The sequence below is a fragment of the Panthera uncia genome, chromosome C2 (genome assembly GCF_023721935.1).
Source record: "Panthera uncia isolate 11264 chromosome C2, Puncia_PCG_1.0, whole genome shotgun sequence".
In the NCBI taxonomy this organism is placed as follows: Eukaryota; Metazoa; Chordata; class Mammalia; order Carnivora; family Felidae; genus Panthera; species Panthera uncia.
This window is the reverse complement of record NC_064810.1, coordinates 117,098,823-117,125,207: the sequence shown is the minus strand read 5'-3', so window position 1 is coordinate 117,125,207 and position 26,385 is coordinate 117,098,823. Positions and strand designations below refer to the sequence as shown.

General features: G+C 37.8%; 1 protein-coding gene across 1 annotated transcript; it reads left to right on the top strand.

The window, feature by feature from the left end:
• Positions 1-967: 967 nt before the first annotated feature.
• On the top strand, positions 968-25,485 carry DIPK2A (divergent protein kinase domain 2A). Its single transcript, XM_049628699.1, has 3 exons — positions 968-2,380; positions 17,092-17,395; positions 22,651-25,485. Exons 1-3 carry the CDS (start codon positions 1,724-1,726, stop codon positions 22,980-22,982), a joined length of 1,293 nt encoding a protein of 430 aa, XP_049484656.1. The 5' UTR covers positions 968-1,723; the 3' UTR covers positions 22,983-25,485.
• The last annotated feature ends 900 nt before the right edge of the window (positions 25,486-26,385 follow it).

The following is a 26,385-nucleotide window of genomic DNA, read 5'->3' as shown; positions in this document are numbered from 1 at the left end:
CAATCCCTGAAGTGAATTCAGTAAAGCCTCAGATTTTTAATACCGTATCAGGAGCCACCTTTTTCTCAGAACTACTCCCCATGTTAACTATTCGAGCGCTTCAGCTAAAAAGGGTTATGTATTTTCAGCTACTGCTAAAGAGCCCGGGTCCCCTAAAACTTTTACCAAAACAAGGCGCTATAGTTCAGCATTTCCGAGTTAGTTTTGCAGTCGTGGCGTGAATCTGAGCCAAAGCGCCTGTGTGGAGCGCCAGACAGCCCCGAGTCCCCATGGCTACCGCCACAGCAACGCGTCGTAGACCGCGGGGCAGGCCCGGGCCCGGGGACGCGGCGGGGCGGGGCGGAGCCGGGGGGATGGGTGGGCCTGAAGCACCAGCCTGCTCCTCACGGACGGCGCCGGGAAATTCACTTCTCTGAGCCGGAAAAAACGGCTTTAGGGCCGGGCTGTGAAAACAGGCGGGCAGCAAGGCAAACATGCCAACTGCTCATCCCCGCTTCTTCGCAGTAGTTAGGGCAGAACTCCCGGCGACACCAGGCCGCGTCGGTTCCCTCTCCATCACACTTTAACTTCATTTTTTCCGTACCCGCTTAGGAAATTTAAGATGCCTCCGCAGATAATAACAGACGCCAAAGACGCGGTCCCCAAACCCTCAGCCAACAACTCACGCCTTTCCCACGTTTTCACCGCAGGCCCGCCCCCGACCTAGAGCGCGCTGGCCTTAAGAGACGCGATCTCCCACCAGGCGTACCTTGTCTCGCCCCGCCCCCAGGCGCGCTACCCACCCTTGTCAGAGGCGAGGAGCACGTTGCCCCGCCCCCTCTGCCTCCGCCGGGCGTGAGCAGTCCGGTGAGTGAGGGGGTGGCAATTCTGCAATTCGTTTTTTCTTTTGGCCCCTCTTACAGGACCGTTTCCATGATGGCAAAAGAGAGGCCCCAGTAAAACTCAACAATCACAAGAGGTTAACCGTTAACTAAAAGTCATTTTACCACCAGATCTCACCAGCTATCCCTCCTCCAAAAGCTCGAGCTCCGCCCCCAAGGAGCCGGCCCCCAAAGCCACCCCCGCGGGCTCGCGCTTACGCTTTCCGGGCGGCGCGCGACGCGCTCGCTCCGCCCCACCAGCCCCGCCCCCTGGCCCCCTCTCCCTCTCTGGAGAGCCGGCGCGTACGAATCGGGGCGTGAGGCGTCAGGGACGCGCGGGCACCTCATCCTTCCCACCTTCCTACACTGTTGCTACTTTTCGCTGTGAGACATTCCAGCTTCTCTTCCCCTTCCGTGAGTCCCTCCTTCCCTCTCCTCAGAGACCCCGCTCGCCCCACAGGCGGCCGCCGCCGCAGCTCTCGCGCCCCCGAGCGAACAGTGCGCGTGCGCGCGCGCGGACGCGCGGCCGTCGGGTCCCCGCGCTCCCTCCCCCTCCCGCTCCTCTATAACTTGGTTGGCGTGAAGGAGGCGCCGCCGGAGTCGGAGGGCGGGGAGCTCGGAGGAGGGAGCTCGAGAGTTGTGGAGTCTAGTGACTGGAAGAAGTCGCAGCCTGCTTTGGTCGGCTCCTTCCCGCTCCCCGTCTTTCTCTCTTACACACCTACTCCGCCTCCTGCCCCAGCCCGCGACCTCGCTCCTTCTCTCGCCCGGGGGCCCCAGCCGGTCGCTCTTCGGGTTTCGGCGCGGCGGGGGCGCCCACGGGGTGCCCTCGCCCTCCGGGTGCGTGTGGACGGGCGGCGGGCGGGATGTGGCGCCTGGTGCCCCCGAAGCTGGGCCGCCTGTCCCGCTCGCTGAAGCTGGCGGCGCTGGGCAGCCTGTTGGTGCTGATGGTGCTGCACTCGCCGTCGCTGCTCGCCTCCTGGCAGCGCAACGAGCTGGCCGACCGGCGCTTCCTGCAGCTCAATAAGTGCCCGGCGTGCTTCGGCACGAGCTGGTGCCGCCGCTTCCTCAACGGACAGGTGGTGTTCGAGGCGTGGGGCCGCTTGCGCCTGCTGGACTTCCTCAACGTGAAGAACGTCTACTTCGCGCAGTACGGCGAGCCCCGCGAGGGCGGCCGCCGCCGAGTGGTGCTCAAGCGCCTCGGCTCGCAGCGCGAGCTGGCGCAGCTCGACCAGAGCATCTGCAAACGGGCCACCGGCCGACCCCGCTGCGACCTGCTCCAGGCCATGCCCCGCACCGAGTTCGCGCGCCTCAACGGCGACGTGCGGCTGCTCACGCCGGAGGCGGTGGAGGGCTGGTCCGACCTGGTGCACTGCCCCTCGCAGCGCCTGCTCGATCGCCTGGTGCGCCGCTACGCGGAGACCAAGGACTCGGGCAGCTTCCTGCTGCGCAACCTCAAGGACTCGGAGCGTATGCAACTGCTGCTGACCCTGGCCTTCAACCCCGAGCCGCTGGTGCTACAGGTAGGCGCGGAGCCCGGGAGGGGGGCGTCCTGCCGGGAAGGGCCGCGCGGGCGAACTGGAGTCGGAGAAGTGGCTACACCCGCGCTCGTTGCCCAGTTTGGACCCGGCCCGGCTGGGCCAGCCTGCGGGCGTGGGAAGGGGGCGGCCCTGGGGGACCCTTGGGCACTGTGTCGGATTGCGGAGGGCGACCTGGCTGGTGGAGAGTCTGCTCTTGGCATCTAGACTCGAGCGCATCTTGGATTTGACTGCGGATCCTTTAAACACCAGAGGGAGCGCGTCTTGTACGTTCCCAAAATGTCTATCTTGTGAGTTTCCTTGGGCTCTTCTCCCAGCCTTTCTGCTTTTATCAGCCGGGGTTTGCGCTTCCACGGCGCAGTCTGTTCATGAGCCCTTGGATCTTTCTTAGTTCTTCTCAAGTGTTTCTGTACCGCGTTTGCTCTCCCCTTCAGTACTCTTTGTGGCTGGTCTAACTTCGCCCCCAAAGTCTTTGTTTTATTCTTTAACTCATTTATGTGGCAGCTAATTTGAGGAAAAGCTGGGGAATGGAGACTGCGGTCAGGGATGAGGTTAATCCATAAATCGTGCTTTGAGTGGGATTAGGAAGGGGAGAAAGTAAGGCATCTTTGGACTTGGACTGGGAGGGTTTGAGGCCAAGACCGACATTTTCATCCTGATTCTGTGACCTGCCGTATTCATGTAGTAATTTGACTGAAGGAAGAAGATGACATGTTAGGCCAGGGTGAGAAACAGGGGAAGGAGATTCTCACCTCTGGTCTAGTTGAGTTATTGGCTCTCACGCGACTTTATTTTGAAAACAAACGTACATTTTAGGGGCGAGTAGGTTGGCATCTTGTTACTGGTGACCGCAAAAAGAGAAAACAAAACCCGAAAAACTGTTGACCATTGGAGTAGTTCCTGAGTTTCTACACATTCCCACCCAGCTTCAGTGCGGTGTCCTTGGATAGTGGTGACTAATGTGGGATTGTGATCCCTCCTGTAATTGCAGGAAAGTTACCTTGCTCCTTTTCCATGCCTGTTTTGCTGTTTATCAAATACAGGGTGGGGAGGATAACTTAAAATTAATCACAAGTAACTTTGTTATGCTTCATTCTCTTTCTGTTCTGCTGAGAATGTCACTAGTGGGGGGTGTGGTTGTACAGGATTCTTGGTTTTCTTTTGTTTTTTTTAATCTGAAGAGCGTGAATAGGAATATATGGTATTCATTTATATTTCTTTTCTCAAGTTCTCCATCACCCAACTTAGCTAAGAGAAACCAGCTTCGTTTAATTAGTTCAGCCAAGTAATTTTAACACGAAGTAAATACTTTGCCTCAAGACTTTAGTGTGAGTGTTCGTAAATTTTAAGCTGTCATAGGATGTATGTAACGAGTCACATAGAAGGTACAGATTGTATATTAAACACTGCTCTCTTTAACGATGAATGGTATATAAAATTTAGAGGGTAAACTTCCCTGCAAGAAATTATTTTACCAAATAATTTCAATAAAAGCAGTCAGCCTGTGAAGCTTAAGTCCTCATTTATATACATTTGATTTGAAACTTTTTTTTCATTTAACTTTTTTCTTTGAGAAATAGATGTTTATATTAGGAAGGAGATGTTTATATTAGGAATGTTGGTCCTTGTAGAAAGCTTCAGCAGTGTATTTGCAGATAGTCTGTCAAGATTTAGTAAGGAGCTATCTTAGTACACATTTTCTCACTTGTAATAGAGGGTGCCTGTTGAAAGATTTTTATCAGGTAATTATGAGTATTGATGTATTAGAATCAACAAATTCTAGGACTAATGTTTTAATAACATTATCCACTGCTTTATAAAAATATCTTGGCATTCATTTTGCACTATGCTAAGTCTGCTTTATATGAGAAGCTTTTATATTTTTTGAATTTTGAAGTTGTCTTGACATTTTCAGTTTACTTTATAGTTGAGATAGCCAAGTGTGCTTGTATCTTGTTTTCTGATTAACTCTTCCCTCAAACTTAAGTCTTTCTCTGTTTTCATCTTTAGCGATAAACAACTTTAAAAAAATCAGTTGTGTTCTTGTAATTTAAACTTAGTGACACGATTGCTCTGATCTGGTGGGTGGGTGAGAGATAGGTTATGGGATAAGAGTTTGTTTTTAGTATGTGAGGACATGTACTTATCAACATTGTTAATTTTGACTTTTGTATTTGCATTTTAAATTCAGGCAACCTAGCTCTCTAACTATTGAGTGATATGAGAAATATAAATTTGAGGTCTTTAATACCAGTCATTCATATTGTTTTTTTTTTTTTTTAACACGATGACAAGCAAGTTGAATAAGATTTATATTTAAATAAGAAATTTTCCTAGAGCTGCTACTTTCTTTATAGAACCCTTTCCTCTTTTGGAAAAAAATAGTGAGTTAAGAAGTATGAACAATGTAATTGAGGTTTGATAATGGTATAAAACCACTACAGTGAAAGGAATCTTAAAATTCTGTGATTAGGTACAAAGATTGTTACATACTAAGTCAAGTCAATGATGTTTAATTACTTTCTGTTAACTAGACAAATAAGTACAATTTTAGTATTTATATAGTTTCTATAAAACTTAACAGCCATTTATGATAGTATGTGGTATTAATAATGATAGAAAATTTGGCTGTATAGATGTACTTTTTGGTTCATGTATTTTAAAAAATATTTTTAAAGATCCAAGCATGTATTTTACAGCATAAAGAGGAGCTTACATTTTTTTTTTTTTTTTTCCAGGAGAGGGAGCTACTTATTGAATTTTTGGACAGTTGGTCACAAATTAGATTTTTCTTATATTGTCCAAAAACTACTTTGGAGAAAAACAAGTATTTTGAACTGACTTCATCAAACTGCTCTTAACAAAAGTTCCAGTATGGTAAACATGCTTCCAAAATAAATATTTGAACCAAAACATGTATGTAAATTTAGCCCATTAAAAATTGCCTCTTCTGATGTTAAGAAACAACAAATTGAATTTTCTATTATGCCTTGAAAGAAGACATGAAAGGTATTAAAAGTCTGTAAGACTTATTACACTCATACCTTATGTATGTAAGGCTATATAGATTTGTAACACAGCCTTCCCAGTATGAAATAGTATGAAAGTACAACTCCCTTCTTATTGTTGGATAGCTTTACTAGCCTTTACAGCAGCTTATCTAGTTCAAAGGAAGGTTGTTCAGCCATAGGATTATCATCTTCTAAAAAAATTTTATGAACGTCAAGTAACAAAATGCTAGAACCTTTATCCTCTACTCTGATACTTTTTCTTTTCACAGAAAAGAATGGAGAGAGGAAAAATGGAGAGTGGAAAAAAAATGGAGAGAGGGAATTATTTATTCTATATTTTTTTATTAATTTTTTTTTAATGTTTATTTATTTTTGAGAGAGAAAGAGACAGAGCATGAGCAGGGGAGGGGCAGAGAGAGAGGGAGACACAGAATTGGAAGCAGGCTCCAGGCTCTAGGGTCTGAGCTGTCAGCACAGAGCCCGATGTGGGGCTGGAACCCACGAGCCTTCGAGCTGTGAGATCATGACCTGAGCCGAAGTCGGCCACCCAGGCGCCCCAGTTTATTCTATATTGTTAATAGCATTCTTGGAATATTGGAAAATCAAGATGTTAAAGTGTTTGGCAAGATGGCAAGATGTTTTCTGTTATTTTCTTGGTAAATTTTCTAACAATATTTGTAGTTCCCTATTCTTGAGTTTATAGAAGCTATGTGTTTGTTAAAGAAAAATGCTGTCTGGATTTCCTGAAGCCCAAACTGTATATCTGACTTGACCTAGAGATAGTGATGATAGTCTTACTTACAGAAATAAAGAAAGCTCATGTTTGTATAGTATGAAGGAAATGGAAATTTGTTTCACTACATTTGTAGAACTTTTTCCTAAATTTCCTGCATCATGGGTTTAATAGGAGTTCCTTAATTTTTACAGTATGTAACTGTCACTTACAGTGTGGGTTTTTAACTTTTATTTCAATTCTTGTACATAACATAATACATGCGAAACACATTATATAGTGCCACATGCCTAGTAAGCACTCAATAAATATTAGACATTAAATAAGGTAAAAGTAACTGTATCTAGTGTATTTGACCAGTTGGTTTGAAGTTTGGTTGGAATATGGATCACTTTAAAGGTAGTTATTAGACTATAAGCCGTTACTTATTTATATTAATTTAGTCCATTCCTATATTACAGGATGAATTTTTACAGAAAACTTGGAGTGAATGTTATTTTGTCCTTAACAAATCCTTCTTAAAGGAAAAATATTTTTAATATGTACTACCTAATATACAGTTTTTGAAGTAAACAAAAGATTATGGTCATTTAACCAACTGTCTTACTTTGGACAAATTGATAAACTTTATGGGACTCGCTTACCTACAAAATGAGGCTATTGGAGTAGGTCCTTTTCCTTTTTAGCCTCAATAACTGTGAGACTCACACTCTTGATTTGAAAAATTACTCTTTTTCTACTTCTTTTCTAAGCTTGACTTTAACTGGTAATTTTAAACTTCTAAAAGAGGATTGGGGGTTTTGGTGCTCGGTCTCTTCCTGGTAAGAGGGTATGAGAAGACCAGGTTGGAGAACCCTGTTTCAAGCTTGTCTTCCTCCCCAATTTTTACACAGCCACAATTAGTTTCAAACAAAATGAACAAAAACAAAGATTGCCTTTAAAGGGAAAAAATACGGAGCTAAATGTAGCCTAGTGTCTTGTGGGGCAGTAGCAAAGTTTTGAAAGGATGTTCCAGACTGTCTCGGGAGTTTCTTTGCCAAGTAATAGCTTAGGGAGCCACCTACTTCTCTCCCACCAGATACAATTGTGGTAACTGCGTTCCCAGATTTAGTGTTCAGAGATGTTTCTGACTAGGTAGTTCTAAATAGAGCACTTTTTTATCTAATTCATAACCTTAAATCTAGAGGTTTTATTGTTTTTCTGCTTTTTTTTTCTCAGAGGTTGCATCAACACTTGATAAAAAAAACTGAAATAATAAAATAATTCTGTCTACCTCTCATCCAAAAAGAGACTTTTATTTTGGAAAGCCCATAGAAACAGGCAGTCACTCTTAGGAAAGCACCACTTCCAGATCAGTGGAGCAAAATAATTTTGCTCCACTGGCCTATTTTCTGAATTTATTCATATCTTCTCACCATTATTAATTCTGAGGTCCTTTCTGTTCTTTTGTCTGATCTTCCAACTATTTCCCTTCATATTTCCACCACATGGATCAGCACATACTCCTCACACGTTAGGGAATAGATAAGCTTACTTTTTGGGTCTGCTTTCTAGGCATGGGTAGTCAGTTTCTCAGCAGATCATCAGACTGGTTTTTATTTTGTTTTTCTGGTTTATGGTCTCTGGCCTACTTCCTGTGTTGCAGTCATTACTGCTAACTTCACAGAATGCTGACATTTTTTCTTTCTTAACTTTCCATTCATTATGTATAAAACTACTACTACCTTAGAATATAAGCCCTGCATTTTCCCTGCACTTATAATGAAGGTTAGTAAATGATTGTAAATTACTACTGTAAGATGTGGATGGTTACACATCCCAGTCATAGACCCTGAAAGGTTTGAAATTATGTAATCAAATCTCTTATCCAATTTGTATGTCCTTACTAAAATTGATTCTTGATAGGGAGTTATCTATGAAATGCCTGGAAGCTCTTTGGACTTGTAGAACTGGATTTTATTTGTTCATTTGGTAAATAGTCAGTTATAAGATATCTGGATTCAAAGGATCTGTCTAGGCAGCAGGTAACTTACTATGTAGGAGGTACATATATAAATGAATGTTATAATCACTATAGCATTATAAGCCCTACCAAAAAAAAAAAAAAAAGGTGCCTGCACTCTGTCAAATGATTCGTTTAGGGAGGGACATCTTAACGTATCTTTATAGGAGTGAATACCAGGAAAAATTTCACAGAGGAATTGAGTTCTAAAGGATAAATGGGATTTAGCCTGTGGATGGGGTCAGGGGGGATGAGAGGAGTGGTAGGGGCAGTATTGTGATAGCATTCTCTACTACCTCAAAGCTGTTGAATGGTCACTTAAAGTTTTAGAGCGTCGGTTTTTTAATCAAAAAAATAGGAATTATAACAGTTATCTAGCAAGATTGTTTTAAAGATTAAAGGCGATGCGACTATTCAGTAAAATACACAAAATGTCTTTAATTGTAAAATTTTTTACAATATGTTACTACTTTGCAAATCAACTCATTTCATTTTTAGATAGGTGTAGTACTTGAAAAGTTCTTTAGTACGTTATGTTGGTATCTTAGAAATACACATTTTACTCTTCCTTTGACAAACCTTCAAAATGTTACCTTATTTGCATATATATACACATCTTAAATACCTCTGTAGCAGCTTTAGGCTATAGGTTTTTTTTGAGTAGTAATTAAAAGGAGGGTTAGGGATTTGTCCCCGATGAAACAGAAAGACTGTTGTAAGAAATAGGGTTTAGATAAAGACACAGTAATACAAAGCAAAAGTTCACTTGTTCTCTGTAAGTTATTACAGGTTAATAATTCTAAATAGTACAGAAACTAAATGATAATTTTAGAAATAAAGGTTAGGTCTGGTCTAATTTCTTAGACTCTGAGAATCTTAAAAGATCCATCTATCATCATGGGGGCACCTGGGTGGCTCAGTCAGTTAAGCGTCTGACTTTGGCTCAGGTCATGATCTTGGGGTTCGTGAGTTAGAGCCCTGTGTAGGGCTTCTGTGCTGACAGCTCAGAGCCTGCAGCCTGCTTTGTATTGTGTCTCCCTCTCTCCCTGCTCCTCCCCAGCTTGTGCTCTCTCTCAAAAATAAACATTAAAACAGATTAAAAAAAAAAAAAGATCTATTATCTGAGGTAGGTATGTTGCCTCAGGGTCTCCATATTTTGCCTTTCTCATGCACACTTGGAGTTTTAACTATGAGGTGAAAAGATCTGGCAGGAATTCTGTGGCATTGCTCAGTAGTTCCAGGAACTGATCTATATACACTTAGGGTACAGTGAAGATGGCAGGCCAGGTCACAGTTTGTGCAGCCTTTGTGTTCTGGGGCACTAGGTGTAGACAGCAAACAAAAAACAAGGTAATTTCAGATTTTACATACTACAAAAATAAAGCAGACTCTTGTGATGGAGAATTGGATTGGGGATAGAATATTCTAAATTGGGTGGTCAGGAAAAATGACAGGTTAGCTGAGGTGTGAATAATGGGAGAAAAAGCCAGTGGTGCAAAGATCTGAGGGCAGTGTTTTTGAACAAGAGATATTGCAAATCCAGAGGAGTAAAGAGCATGGGAGTAGGAAAGCATGGTAGAATAGAAGATCATAGAGGGAGACAAGGATCTTATCCTATACAGCCTTGTAACCTTGCTAAATGAGTTTAGGATTTTATTTCAGAGCAATGTGAAACAATAGAAGTGTTTTGAGTAGGGCTTGGTTTGTGGAGAATGGGTTGTATGGGGTAAGAGAAATCTGAAAAGCTTTTGCACAAGTTTGGGGGAGAGCATGGTGGTTTGGATTAAGATGGTTGCGATGAAGGTTATAAAAATGACAGAACCGATATATTTTGGAGAAGTAGCTCAAATGACTTGCTGATATGTAAGGTGTGATGGAACAGAAAAATAAAGTCTATCTCCTGGGATTTTGGTCTGAGCAACTAACTAAAGAGTAACTCTTTATGATGATGAGGAACCCCAGGCTTTGGGGTAGGGGAACCAAGAGTTTTGTTTTCTTTATTGAGTTTAAGGCAACAACAGAAACACAAATCTAAAACCAGGCATTAGGTCTAACAGATACTTTGCAACCAGAGGATATTTGAGGCTTTTTTGGAAGGGTGATGTTAATTCTGCTTACATTTTTAAGGAACCAGGGAAGTAAGTTACTACTTACTGTTCTACTTGGCAGACTGTTTAAAGAAATCAAGTCTTGACTGAAGAAAGCAAGGTAGCATTCTTAGGTTAGTGGGTCCAAAAGAAGCTTATTATATTCTTTTTCTTTCTTGGAAATTTTGTCTTATTAGAAGTCAGTGTTTGAGTATGGTGTTTATAGATACGTATTTCAACTTAGAAATGTGAATCACACTTTCTGATTGTGACAGTAGTTAAGAAAACATCAGTCGAAACTAGTAAATTTACGCATATTTAAAATATGTGGCCAAGTGGGTTTGGTTTTTTTGTTTTGTTTTGTTTTGGTAAGGAGAGTGCATTTATTCATCTTAGACTATTAATTTCTATTAAACTTATATAAATTTTTTGTTGATGCATTTTGACATTAGTTTCCAATTTTGGAAATAGCTGTTGACATGATATTCAGTGAAATAACATAACTTTGGTATTTTAAAGGCATTGCTTAATATTGTTGGAATTCGAGGTGGGTAGAAGATGGCATTCAGAAAATTATTTAGGGGTGCTTGGGTGGTTCAGTCAGTAAAGCATCCGACTGTTGATTTCGACTCAGGTAGTTAATGATCTCATGGTTCATGGGTTTGATCCCTGCATTAGACTCTGTGCTGAGATCGTGGAGCCTGCTTAGGGTCCTCTCTCTCCCTCTCACTCTGCCCCTCTCCCCGCCACATGCTCTCTTTCTCTCTCTCTCAAAATTAGTAAATAAAAACTTAAGGAAAAGTTACTTAATGAAGTAAATAGAACATATTCTTAACTTGAAAATCTTGAGATTATTAAGATTCTATACTATTTACAATGGAGTTTGGCCACTATTTGGCAGTATAAAATTAAGAAACTAAAGTCTCAGAGAAGTTTTAGCAAAAATTAGGTAACCATTAAATTATCCCAGTAATTTTACTATGTTCCCCCTCCAGACAGTTCACAAAACTGTGAACACATTAGTCTGTCACCAGTACAGTTGACTAATCTCTGTGAACAGCTGTTATAACATGCATTACTACAGTGGGATTTTGTTCAGATTTGGGCTTTTAAAAATAATTCGAAACAAATTGAATCTATTCTTTTGGTAACATTCATTTTCTATAAGCATTCCCAAGTTTAAATTTGTGTGTGTGCCGAAATGCCAGTCCTGTAGAAAACCTATAGATTTTAGATTGTATGTTTTGATAATAGATTTTTTTTCAAGTCAGTTTCTTTGTACTAGGGATTCTCTTCTTTACAAAGTGAATCTTGTAATACGTCTCCTCTTTAGGTAAACTTCAAAGTTACATTCCTTTTAATGGAATGTTGTGAGTTAGTAAATGTCATTAAAATAATTTATTTCCTGTATTAAAGGAAGTATAGTCTTTTAAATTTAGTACGCAAACCCTACTTTTGGTCATGTAAGGAGAAAGAAAAAGATAATAGATCACAAGTGCTAGAGTTAACTTTATTTTAATTTGTTTTATTTGTATGTTGTATGTGTTTTTAAAATAACTGTTCTGACAGTATAAAATGACCTTAGTAATCTGGTAGGACAGTGGTTGTTAAAGGGTATTGTGCTAATTGTAAAAACTTGTGTTTTTTTGTTTAATTGTAAAAACTTTTTGTTGTTGTTAAGAATAACATGTCACAGGATATTTAATTCCAGTATGTACAATGTTTCTGAATATTAAGCCTTTTTTTGTTTGTTGTTGTTGTTGTTGTTGTTGTTGTTGTTTTCCAAAGCATATAGACCATGTTGAGGAGTTTGTGTTTTATTGTGTAAGTCCCAACATAATTTGATCCCTTCCTTCCTCTCCAGACTATTACCTGAAGCCATTTCCTCCTCATTTATTTTTCTGAAGGTGATTTGGCCTTTTTTTCAGTTCTGAGAAGATGGTTTCTGTCTGTACTGTGTGCCTCGAACTTTCTGACTGCCCCCTCCCCAGTCTATCTAATACTATTTTCATTCTTAGATTTCAGCGTAAGTAGCACTTCCTTAGAGAGGCTGCCCTTTCTTTACCACACAGTCTGAAATAGGTCTCTACTCTTTCTCAGCTACTCTTACTTTGTAATTTGTAACAAATTGTGTAGTTTATAATTTATGTGTATTTAACAACCATCCTCCCAACTCTGGCTGAAAAAGCTTCCTGCGAATAGGGACTATGTTTTATTTACAACTGTTTACTTACATTTCATGATGGTGTTAGGCTAGATCTAGAATTTTTTAATACAAAATTTATATTCTCTTCATTCCACACTGAATCTCCTAACTCTCTTTTACTCCAGCTACTTGAGTAGTCAGTGGAATGTGAGTTAACCTATAGTCCCTTACCTGCAATTCCAGTTTAAAAACTTGACAAAGGTTTTGTCAAATTAAAAACATATATATGAAAGCTCATGAGATAATTTATGTAATTTATCCCACTTAGAATGTATAATCTTACGTTATTTTCTCAGCATAATATGTCCCAGACTCTGCATAATAGGTGTATGTAATATATGGACTGTTACCTTTCCAAAATTTAGAAACTTCTGAAACAGGAGGATATTGGATTGAGGGGTTGTATCAGCCTTTTATCTCTGTGACTTTGGGCAAATCATTTAAACTGTGCTAATACGATTAAACTAGATTTACAACTCACATACATTCCAACTCTAGAATTCTTAGATTTCACATCTTCTTTATAAATCATATAAACTATCATGATGGTTGATTTTGATCAATAAATAGATGATGGATTACTTCAGCACTTAGAATTTATTCTGTGGTACTTAACTATTGTAAATGAAAAGTGAATTACAGTGTTGAGTTTATGTGTATATATGTTACCAAGTTTTAATTTTTTTTGTATTTTTGGTGTTTTTTTAGATGCCCTACACATTTTTCATTACTTAAAGTTTGGTGACTAATTAGTATATTTCATTGTAAATTAGAAACTACTAGAGGACAGTAACAATGCTTTTCTAGGTTGGTAGTTCTTGACTATATTTGGAAGATGTTCATTATTCCTAGATGCCTTTCAGTAAGTGATATGAAAATAAGGGTAACTCTTGATGAATATCTGGATTTCTTATTTAGCAGATTTATTTAGGAAGTATAAAATAAATAGGAAAAATGAAATGTTTTGGTAAGCATTTCTTTATAAAGTAATATTAAATCTGCAAAGTATATCTTATACTATTTTTCTTTTGGTCCTTGGATTGCCTTGATGAATATATGTGGTGGTACAAATATTATTCCAGTTTTACAGAGGAATAGGCTAAAGCTCTAAGAAGTTTTGGCTTTGCCACAGTCACTGTTAGTGAGATGCAGATTGAAGGTGGACCTTAAAGCTACTCTTATGATTTCAGTTCCATTATTCTACTTGTATATTATATTGTCTTTTAAGTATACAAATTTTATAAAATGTTATATACCATAAAGAGCATAAGATATCTACATTTTCTGATCTTTAATATCAAATATGTACATATAATGTCACCAGTGGTTTTGTTTACTTATTTTTGTAACTTTGGCTTTAAGCTACTCTCGATGCATGTAATATTGTTATTAGTAGTATTTGGGTTTTATCAGGTATCCAAGAGGTAACTTGCAGTTTTCTGTTACCAGAGAGAGAGAGAGAGAGAGAGAGAGAGAGAGAGAGATTTATCTTAGGTTTCATACTCAAAATACTTTGTATTTTATGAATTAACAGTGAAGGCATTTAATATTTATTTAAATCTTATCAGTCATGTGTATCTTAATACTTGAATATCCATTTTTAATTTCTACATTGCTAATAATACTCCTAGAAGTTTTCTTGGGTTCTCACCAACTTAATTGAAAAAAAATACAGTAATGGAAATACATAGTTTTATAACTATTTTGTAACTTTGTACATTTTTGAACTAATATTTAGTTTTAAAGACTTCACATGTTACACTTTGATGTAGGTTAAGACCTGATAAAAAACCATAAACAATTAATTGGAGTGCCTCCTGTCCAGTTAGAATTTAAATCATTCCAAGTTTAAAGACTCCTTCCTTCAAATGAAAAGTATTTGTACATATTTTTTCAATTGTAAATAACTTATTAAAATACACACATTTTATGTCAGGTTACTTTAAACTATGTGTCTGTTGTTCTAGGCAATTTGAAAATCTGATTTTAAGGTTTGTTTTAAAATAAAACCTGTGGACCTCAGCAATAAATTTCTTATTCTAGCTGCTGTGTGTGTGTGTGTGTGTGTGTGTGTGTGTGTGTGTTTGTTTGTTTTTGCCCTGTGGGAGTTTGGGAATCAGAGAGTAAGAACTTGTGTTTCTCATTGCTTGATACATTTAACAAGTCCAAGTCCACTCTGTAACATCTTAAAATTTTGTCTCTCAAACTCTGACCATGGAAATTTGATGCTAAGCCAGAATTGTTTTAAATAAAAATTATATTTCGGCTTCCTTTGAGCATTTTCTTTGTACTGTAGTGTGTTCAATAGAATTCTTTTCTCATTAATGAAATCTGACTATTTTGATTATACAATGAAAAAATGTCATCTGAACTAGTAGCGTGAATTCATTTATTAAAGTTCTTCCAAAAGATTAGATAGCAAGCTATGTGAAAGAATTGTAGTGCACTTCTTAAAATGAGGCATAACAGGATTTTAGTTAACATTGTCAAAAATCATTGTATGAATATAAAATTGCTCACTGTGACATTTGTTCATATATTTTATCCTCTTCTATGAGGGCCTTGGGTAATGAAGTGTATATTTAACTGTCGTTTGCCAGTTGGAAAGTCTCCAAAAACAAGGAGGCATTTGTACATGTGCAGATGTTGGCAGGGTTCCCTTTTCTCCTGTTGTCAAAGACCATTTTATTTTCACAAAGATATGTTTGTATCTGTTTTACAGTATGACATGTGAATAATATACCAATAGTGTATGAGGGAATTTTTTTGTTTTACTTTTTGCAGGACAAAAGTATATAATCTCCCATTTACCAATTTTTAGTGCTTTCCTTTTTTTTGTTAATGTCAGGTACTTTGTACATGGATACTTCTGGGAAACAGTTAAATCTTTTGTAATCATTTGTGTAAATTTTCAAGGTCATGGAGGTATTTTGAAATTGAGAAGAAAAAGTTGAAAATAACACATGGTTAGCAAACCGGATTTAGCAGTTCACTTTGGACATGAGTAGTCTGTCACTTTTCCCAGTATCCATAAGAAATAAAAAATTCTCAGATACAAGAGGAGAAGGGTGCTTCCCTCTAATTGCTAAAGAATCAGAGTAGATGTTGGATCTGAATTAAAATTGAATCAATTCATTTACTATACGTAAAGATTCATACTATCATATCTTTAATTTACATAATTAGTGTTTTATCACAAAACTGCAGATACTAAAACTTAAAAGAAAGTTACATACACAAAGAACAAGTACAGTTACTGTTCATTAATAGTTACAGTTGAAAGAAATCACAAATGAAAATAGGTAATTATGGATGAAGTTTAGTTCTAAGAACCTTTTGCTTTTAAGTTGACAAACATTTTAATGTTAAGGATATTATTGAATTTTTTCACTTTTATGAAAGTTCAGAGTTAAGTTAATATTATTTTTATAAGGGGTCCAAGAAGAAAGGCCTCATCTCCAGCTCTTTAAATGTACATAGATTGTTCAATTTTTAGCAATAGAAGTAAGCTGTATTTATATTCTGCAGTGTTTTCCTTTGTTTCCCCTGCAGTGTTTGTGTAAATACCCTCTTACAATTTTTCCCCCAATTCAAGGAAAGATGCTAGGCTGAAGGAATGGCACATAACATAACTTCCTCTAGTCATGTTATCTTCCAAGGAGTTGTTTAAAACATTACTTCCCATCCTTTTGCACTACAATGCTCATTTTTGTAGTTGGGCATTTTAGCACTGGAAAGTATTTTAGATAAAGCCTGACATTTGAGTTGAAAGTGACTTGTTCATCAATATGGAAGACTTTTGTTTTAGCCAGTTAATTTTCCCAGTGATTACAAAACCTAGAAAACCTTGCGAAGATTAAGATAATAAATAATTTTGAAGTTGAGCTAAAGGTGAACAGAAAATACAGTGGGAGTAGGAAGGGAAACAACTGACTTGGGACCAAAGGTACCTGGAGTGCAGGTTGCATCAATAGGATATCAGACTGCTTTTTACCACTCTTGGGGTATAGGTAAAGAGACACTTATGTGAATCCCTTACTAAATTCTACCCCTGCCCGCTTGTGGACTAGGTATAGCCTCTATTAAATGCTCCCTTAGGACCTACACTACTTCTTAATAACTGACATTTATTATACTCAAAATTACTTGCTTGCTATCTGTCTTCTCCTCTCAAATTTTTATTTTAGAGATTCTGTTTAGTTCATTCACTCTTCTTGCCAGTACAGCACAGTGTGTGCTGCCTGGTAAATACTTGCTGGCTAATAGGCCTGTAGTGCTGTTCATTCAAAAGAAAGGATGGTTGATTGTACTTAAACAAGTTAGAAAGATAAAGGAAAATGTAAATACTTCTAGATTTGGTAATAAGGAAGGTGGCTTATGTTTTGTTCATCAGTTTGGTTCTGAAATTTTGATAAGCAAGTCTTACTCTGTTTTAGCTTTATAATGTAAAGTTACCTATTTAAAAAGATTTTAGGTCCATAGTAATGTTATGAATTAGAAAAGAAATCAACTTTATTTCTCTTCAACTCCTGAATATAATAAGAAATATCAAGTGCATGCCTAGTAACAGTCTCTGCTAAGAGGATCGGGGGAGGTGGGGTACACCTAGGATATCTTCATCAGGATCTTTTGTAATATGAAGATAATTCTTTTGTAGAGTTTTCCATCTGATGAAGGTTGGCCATTTGCAAAATATCTTGGAGCTTGTGGAAGAATGGTGGCTGTAAATTACGTTGGAGAAGAACTGTGGAGTTACTTTAATGCACCATGGGAGAAACGAGTTGACCTCGCTTGGCAATTGATGGAAATAGCTGAGCAGCTTACAAACAATGACTTTGAATTTGCACTCTACCTCCTGGACGTCAGCTTTGACAATTTTGCAGTTGGTCCTAGAGATGGGAAGGTAATCATTGTGGATGCTGAAAATGTTTTGGTTGCCGACAAAAGGTTAATTAGACAAAGTAAGTATATAAATTTTAGATTTGCTTTTTGTACAGATTTTTTCTATGATAAAATAAAGTTTACATTTATATGAAACAAACCTTTAGTTTCCTTCTTAGATGGCAGCCTTGCCTCTTTGTTTTATTTGACCAGTGTCAGTAAACACATACTGGTTTATTGTACTTTTAGTCAGAGTTTCTCCATATTTAGTAAAATATCCTTTGAGTTCAAATGTCCAGGTATACTGTGTGTGTGTGTGTGTGTGTGTGTGTGTGTGTGTGTGTGTGTGTTTCATGTAGTCTGCTACAGTTTGTGGTTTAGGAGTGTAATGCAGAATTAAGTTTTTATATAGTGACAGACTACCAGAGTAAACATGGAGGTCTTATTTTCCTGTGGGATCTCTTACAGTGATGTTCTGTGTTCCATTGTTCTGTGGGGTTCCAACGGTGATTTTTTTGTTTGTTTGTTTAACCGTTAGATGATTTCTAGCACTGCAGATCCCTAACTTCGGTTTGACATTATTACATCTTACCCAAAACTTTCCTCTCCATTTATTTGTGAGCTTTTCATAGGATAGGTGGGCAGACTGTCTGAAGTGTTTTGAAGATTAAATGCCACAGGAATTTTAAAGTGTCAGAGACAAAGCCTGTAACTCTGTAATTAATCTACTTAGTAAAAGAAATTGAAAGATTGTTGCTCTATGGTGAATGTCTTATATTTTTAATCCCCTCTTCTCCTGTCTTATGAGGATTTTTTGATGAACTCAGACCAAAAATGTATGGCATCTGGGAAATGCAGAAAATTAACAAAAATTTATTAGTTTGGCACTTAGGTTTTGCACGATCATCTCTTGATCCTGTTAAATACTTGGTTTTTCCCAGTACCTTGTTCTGATTGTATACTCACCAAACTCTTTTCTGATTATTTCTTGACTTGCTATGTAGATCCTCCCACAGGGAGTAAACAGCCTGCTAGAGTGCTTTATTCCCCACTTAACTTCTTCCTGCATTTGTGAGTGTCTCATCGGATTCCATCATGCTTTTCTTTTTTAAATGTATAGTTCAGGGGTGCCTGGGTGGCTCAGTCCGTTAAGCGTCTGACTTTGGCTCAGGTCACGATCTCTGGTTTGAGTTCAAGCCCAACGCCAGGCTCTGTGCTGACAGCTCAGAGCCTGGAGCCTGCTTCAAATTCTGTGTCTTCTTCCCTCTGCCCCTCCCTGGCTCACACTCCCATCTCTCTCTCAAAAATAAACATTAAATTGAAAAATAAAGTGTACGGTTCTGTGGATTTTAGTATATTCACAAAGTTGTGCAACTTACCTCAGCTTTTAAAATTTTCATTCCAGTGTTTTAAAAATAATTTCTTGTAATTTTTTTATCCAGACATTCTTGGAATACATGTCACAGTTTTATACCAACTAATTCCTAAGCTTGGATAAATACAACTGCACAAGTGTGTTCATACAGTGACCATTGGTCCAGTGCTACTTTAGCTCTGGCCACTTTTGAAATGTCTCATTGAAGGGCTGTTTAATTTTTTTTTTTTTTAACGTTTATTGTTGAGAGAGAGAGAGAGCACAAGCAGGGGAGGGTCAGAGAGAGAGAGACACAGAATCCCAAGCAGGCTCCAGGCTCTGAGCTGTCAGCACAGAGCCCAACGCAGGGGTTGAACTCACGAACCCTCAGATCATGACCTGAACTGAAATTGGATACTTAACTGACTGAGCCACCCAGGAAAGCTGTTTAAATATCTACTTTACAAAATGTCATATTTATTTATTTACCTTCTTTTCTGACCTCTTTCTGGGAAATCATCTTTATTTTTTCTTTCACAAGGACACTGAGGTTTTGCTGTGGCAACTCCCGCAGTGTCCTTTCATTTATTATCTAAACTAGTAAAAACCATACACGTTAATTTCTCTATTTCAGAGTAGATCCTTCTCTGAGAACTCGTTGCGTTATTTATCTTCAGCTTCCCACTCCTTCCTTAAAATCCAATTTCTCTTCCCTCCCCATAAACAAATATGTCTAAGACTTTTCCAAGGCCCTGCATTTTTCAACGGTTTTTAAATACATTGTTTACTCTTCCTGTTTCTACTCCCTCAGCCTCCATTCATGCCTCCACCCATTAGAACCTGACTTAAAATCCTGTATTACCATTAGCAACCACCTAATTGCCAAATTCGTGAAGTGACTGATAAGTAACAACTTCCTGCAATTCTTCCGTCCTTTGGTTTCCTTATACTCACATAGTTTCTTTCTTAAAACATAAAGCTGATCTTATCACTCCCTCCCTCAATATTTTTAATGACTTCCCATTGTTCTTTAGGTAAAATTCAAACTCCTACTTAAATATCAACACCAAAAAAACAATCCTATTAAAAAATAAGCAGAAGACCTGAATAGACATTTTTCCAGAGAAGACATACAGATGGCCAACAGACATCTGAAAAGATGCTCAACATCACTGATCATAAGGGAATTGCAAATCAGAACTACAATGAGATATCACCTCACACCAGTCAGAATACCTAGTAACAAAAAGAGAAGAAGTAACAAGTGTTGGTGAGGATGTGGAGAAAAGGAAACCATCACGGACTATTGGTGGAAATGTAAATTAGTGCAACCATTGTGGAAGACAATATGGAGGTTCCTTAGAAAGTTAAAAATAGAAGCACCATATGGTCCAGTAATTTCACTACTGGGTATTTTCCAAAGAAAACAAAAACATCAATTTGAAAAGATGTATGCACCCCTATGTTTATGGTAGCATTATTTACAATAGCCAAGATATGGAAGCAACTTAAGGTGAATGGATAAAGAGGAAGTGTTGTGTGTGTGTGTGTGTGTGTATAAGGGAATATTAACCATAAAAAAGGACGAGATCTTGTCATTTGCAAGATGGACTTAGAAGGCATTATGCTAAATGAAATAATTCAGGAAGAAAGAGACAAATACCATGATTTCACATGTGGAATGTAAAAAACAAAAAAACCAGACTCTTAAATACAGGGAACAAACTGATGGTTGTCAGAGGGGATATGGGAAGAATTGATAAAGAGGATTAAGAAATACAAACTTCCAGTTATAAGTCACAAGGATGAAAAGTATAGCATAAGGAATATAGTCAATAATATTGTAATAACATGGTGACAGTTGGTGACCACATATCATAGTGAGCTTTGAATAATATATAGAAGAGTCAATATGTTTTGTACCTGAAACTAATAAAACAATGTATATTAATTATACTTCAATTTACAAAATAATGTAAGCGCTTAAAGTGAACCAATGTTTTATTTAAATTTTGTAACGTATTTGTAAACGTTTCAAGTGAAAGATTGAGTTATGTTCTCTGTGTACAAAAGAAACGTTAAAGAGACCTAAAGAAAAAAATAAAATCAAACTTCTTACCAGGGCCCAATCTGCATCACTTTTAATATCCCTCTGTCTACTGCCTTTGATGCTTCAGCTACAGTGGCCTTTTGGTTTCTTGAATGAACCTTTTACTTCTGGGCTTTCCCGTAATGCAGTGACCTCTGCCTAAAATGCCTCACCTCACCTCTTTCCTATAAATAGGTAGCTACTTGTCCTTTGAAGCTTAGCTTAAATGTTATACTTGACCACCGTATCTAATGGTAGGGAGGGTTGTTTCTTTCTTAAACCTTTCTACTGTTAAAAATGTTTGTTTCCTTCATAGCATTTTCCACTGTTTATGATAATGTTTATTTAATGACCATTTCACATACTTGATTGTAAGCCAGTGAAGGCAGGAACCATCTACTATTTTGTTTGCCAGTATATACCCTTGCCTGCCATAGAGTAGGCACTCAAATAATGATTTGCTGAATGAATTTTTTTCACTAATTTCTCCTCTACCAACCCCTTAAGTCCCAAAGGTTCTGCCCTTTGTTTCTTTCTTTGCTTTCAACACACTTTCCAATATAATTCAGTTCTTCTCTTGGCTCCATCAAGCATTCTTATGTTGATGCATTCTAAATATGTGTACTGTACCTCTGACTTCAAAGTACTAAGTTTCAGGGCACCTAGGTGGCTCAGTCGGTTGAGTCATGGTTTGTGAGGTCGGGCCCTGAGTCGGCCTCTGTGCTGACAGCTCAGAGCCTGGAACCTGCTTCAGATTCTGTGTCTCCCTCTCTTCTGCCCCTCCCCGGCTCGCGCTCTCTCTCTCTCTCTCTCTCTCTCTCTCTCTCTCAAAAATAAATAAACATTAAAAGTTAAAGTACTAAGTTTCAAGTCAATTTCTAATTGCACATATGATATGCCTACCTGAATACCTCGTAGGTACTTTATATTTATTCTCTCCATATGAAATGTTAACCCTGTTATGTAAATACTGTTGACCTTGTCATCCATTTAGAACCTTCAACTTAAACTTACCTGTTAATTTTTGTCTCTTATGTTTCTACAATGTGGCTTTTTTATCTGGACTATTAGTTGCTCTCATCATCTTAATCCCTCCCGTCTTCATTCTAGAGTCACCTTTTCTTTTTCTTTTAAGTGTATTTATTTTGAGAGAGAGAGAGAGAGAGAGAGAGAATCTGAAACAGTCTCCATACTGTCAGCGCAGAGCCTGATGCCAGGCCCAAACTCACGAATTGTGAGATCGTGACCTAAGCAGAAATCAAGAGTCCGATGCTGAACCCACTGAGCCACTCATGAGCCCGCAGAGTTACCTTCCTGTAAAAGAAATCATGTTCATGACCACCCAAGTTTCAACCTATTTCTCTAGGCTCTTCTATACTTTCTCTCCAGGAGCTGTCTCACACTCTAGCCTCAGTGAACTACTTATCTCCTAAATCAGCTGGAACAATCCCTTAAGTCCTTGCCTTTGCACATACTATACTGAGCCTACACTACTGTTTTCCCTCATTTCTTTTCAGACTTAGCCTTTTGTTTTAAGACCTAAATCAGATATTCTCCCTGCAGCCTTCTGTAGCCCCAGGCAGGAGTACTGCTTCCTGTGTACTGTTGTAGCATTGTGTCCTACTTCTCTGTATGGTACTTCCTCTGTATGGTGGAAAGTTTCTATCCAGACTAAACTCTTTAAGTAGTAGGGGCCTTATCTGATCTTTCGGCCTGACGTTGGCTAACTCCTGATAAATGTTTCTATATAAGTTAATATATTTAAATGTTTAAAATTATAATACAACTGGAGCAAGAAATACTACTGTGGTAATTAGTGAAGTGTATTTTGGGAAGCAATGAAAACATTTTTAAAATGTATTTTTCTCTTTCTGCTTTTCCCCCTTTCACAGATAAACCTGAAAATTGGGATGTATGGTATGAAAGCAAATTTGATGACTGTGATAAGGAGGCTTGCTTATCATTTTCGAAAGAAATTCTTTGTGCTCGTGCAACTGTGGACCACAATTATTATGCTGTTTGTCAGAACCTCTTATCCAGACATGCCACCTGGCGTGGCACTTCTGGAGGACTCCTTCATGATCCACCAAGTGAAATTGCCAAAGATGGCCGACTAGAGGCCTTGCTGGATGAGTGTGCCAACCCAAAGAAACGCTATGGCAGATTCCAAGCTGCAAAAGAGCTGCGTGAATATCTAGCACAATTAAGTAACAATGTGAGGTAGTCTATGCTGAACTTTCCTTTTTTCCATTTAAATAGCACTGGCTGAAACTAAACCACCAAAAACTATATGGCAAAATGAAATTTGGAAGTAATACATTCAGAAGATGATAAAGTTGCACTGATAGATCTTATGTTAACATCAAAATAAGACATTACTTCAAAAATTACATGACGCTTCTGCAAATAAGTTTGTTCTTACACTTTGGAGACTTGAGCTATCATTGACTGCTTCGCTCCCCTGAATGCCTGAGTGGATTAATGAATATCGTGAAGCTATTGGAAATGAGTCTGATAGTTACTTTGGCTTGTGTATCAAAGGGTACTTGGTATTTGACTTAGTTTGCATTACTATCATGATTTTGTGAATCTCTTGCATTTACTTTGAATGTCAAGTTAGATTGGCCTGTTTTATAGGCCACTTTTTCCTTCTGATGTGTAGGTGTTCCCCACCCCCATTTTTATGTTTTTTATTAAATTTTACACATTCAGGTTACTCTAGTTGTTTATTTAAATTTGAACTAGTTTTTGTTCAGTGCTATGCGGTACACATTTACTGTTAGGGCAAGATTCCCAAGTTTACTGTTTTTTCAGAGCTGAATATTTTATTGTGTAAATACTTTTCTCTCCACATTCTGTGGTTTCACCATTGCATGAAATCATTTAAGATTATTTAACAGTTACATCCCTCTATGCCTATAAGTGTACACTAAACATGAAGTTTGGCATATGTTGCAAAATGTCATCTTGTCCTTTAAAAGGCTTTAAGAAGAGTATGCTAGCAATCTTCACCTTAACATTAATTTTGATTGAGGGAAAAAAACAACACAGTATTTTTTAAATGCTAACTAGTCCAAGATAGTAATGCATATGCCAAAGAAATGTTAGATCTAGTATCATGGTTAGATTTTAAAATTGGTCACCTACTACTACTTCTTATCACACTTTCAATAATAGAACTCTGTCACTGTTACATTCAGATCTCCCTGGTTATTCTTTTATGTTCAAAAGTTAAGCTGCTTCCAAGCATATGTGACTTAAAGATATCCTACCTTATATTCATTGGTAGTTTCGCAGACATTAACATGGTAGTCATCATCTTAGTTTAATTGGGCGTTATAACATTATTTACTGATGGACTAGTAATTTTTATTGAAAAGCATAGTTTAGCCAGTCTGCCCAACTTGGTCTCCATTACCCCATTGTTAATCAAATTTAAGTATGTGGATAAAAAATTAATGTGTGAAATTTGTGGGCTATTCTAAAAAGTTACAATATGTAAATTGACTATCACTGACCTAGGTGATCCTTTTTTTGTTTATTTGTTTAGAATTATTGCTTTAGCTTACAGCAAAGTTTGGTGTAGTGTGCAGTAGTATTTAGTTCTAGACTGACCTTATTCTAAATCAGAAAGTGATTAAAATGTGCACAACCAAAGCCAAGTTTTTCTTTTCTTTTTCATTCTTTCGGCAACTATTTATTGACCATCAACTCTGTGCCAGGCACATTACTAGCTGCTACACACTGTCTGAACATGACATATGGTTAAGTAACTTTACAATGATTATCAAATACTTTAATGTAGATATTTAAGTTGAAATAGCATTGAGATAAGATGGTGCATTCATGTTATTTTACTGTTGTGATAGAAATTCTGCTTGTACCATCTATAACTGGGTTGCTACAAAAAAGCATGATGAAATCAATAATGTTAATCCCAGTATAAAAACTGGGAGAAGGGTAAGGTCTCTCCATTATAAAATAGATTGCATTATGTCAATTTTTATACATCCATATATTACAGGTATCAACTGGCCCTCAAAGAAACATTTAAGTGCTAGAAATTTTACTAAGCTGACTTTTTACAACTTCAGGAAACTTTTGAGGGGAGTAGGTAAAATGATTTGTCAAACATTCTCCACTTACTCAGAACTTAAATAAAGTACACATTTTCAAAACAGCACCTTTTATATTTGATAAGTGTTCATTACAAACTTTAGAATGCCAGTCACAGAGGGTTGTCTTCATGTGGCTTAGCAAACGTTCATGTTACTTTGGAAAAGTGATTGTGATTGCAGAACAGGAAGTGAGAAAACACTGCCAGCAGTGATTGCTACTGGAGGTAGTTGTTACAACTACCATTTCCCCCATGAGATTATGTGGAAAGATTGAGAAGATAGTAAAAGAATTAGGAATTTTAAATTACAGGGAAAAATATGTATGTGAAAAGCAATAAATATTTTGTTCACTTTGCTATCAAGATGTTCACTATCAGATATTTATTATACAGCAGCAATTTATATTTTTAATCATTGCCCATTAATAGACACAGTAAAATATTTTTGAATCAGACATTTGGGGTTTGTATGTGCATTAAAATTGTCTTTTGTACTGTAAGTTACTGTTTAATTTGAATATTTTATCAGAACTGTCTCCCTGTGCCTTTATAATAATAAAGTTGTTTCTACAACTTTTAATGATCTTAATAAAGAATACTTTAAGAATCACACTTTTCATACTATCTCTTAACTTCAAATATCCAAAATTTTTTTAATGGAAAGTGAGGTTGTGTAATAAATCAGTTTTTTCCTCTTGCATGTATATTTTTTCCTCTTGCATGATACCATTTTCAGAAACTATCTGGTTGGATATGAGCTGAACTTAAGTTTGTGTGCTTTCTCCTGGTTTTCTGTTGTAAACTTTTTTAATAATAGGTAACTTTTACTCTTGAAATGGGAGTTTTAAAACTTCATTATGGATTTTTTCAACTGTATACAACAGAATAATATAATGAACAATAGTTGACTATAGTTTTATACTAACTTGAAAAGTTAGCAACCTATGGCCAAACTTATTTTATCTATATCCCAACCTACTTGCCCCCAGGTTATTTTGAGCAAATCTGAGAGATGTTATTTGATTTGACATAACACATTTCTCTTCCAACAAAATCATGGTACCATTTCACATCTAAAAATTAACAGTAATACCTATCAGTTCTCACCAAAGCAGGAAAGCTCTCAAATACCACCATCTTTTCTCAAAAGTAATTTGATAATCTCTGTATGGATAAGAGATTATGGATTATAACTACAATGGACCAGAACAATTTAAATATGTAAATTATGCATTCCAAATGTTAATAGCAAACAAAGATAAACCAATTCAGTCACCTTTGGAGGGGTATTAAGGAGTTAATTCTGGAAACTGATTACTTGGAGACAAAGAAGCATTCATCCTGCCTTATCCTAGGGTAATCAAATAATTGAGTGGAAGAATTTATAAAATATGTAGAATTATTCCAGTTAATAAATGCAGGAGTGTTAGAATATCACCATTTCACAATTCCTAATCAGAGTTAGGCAATGGCCATCAATCACTCCTGAAGCCATTAATTGAAAAGCTGA

What these genes read in the sequence shown, in the direction of transcription:
- DIPK2A (XM_049628699.1), top strand. Translation starts at nt 1,724, where the DNA reads ATGTGGCGCCTGGTGCCCCCGAAGCTGGGCCGCCTGTCCCGCTCGCTG. An exon ending in CCGAGCCGCTGGTGCTACAG is followed by an intron (nt 2,381 to 17,091) that starts GTAGGCGCGGAG and finishes ATTCTTTTGTAG; the next exon opens with AGTTTTCCATCTGATGAAGG. An exon ending in CAAAAGGTTAATTAGACAAA is followed by an intron (nt 17,396 to 22,650) that starts GTAAGTATATAA and finishes CCCCTTTCACAG; the next exon opens with ATAAACCTGAAAATTGGGAT.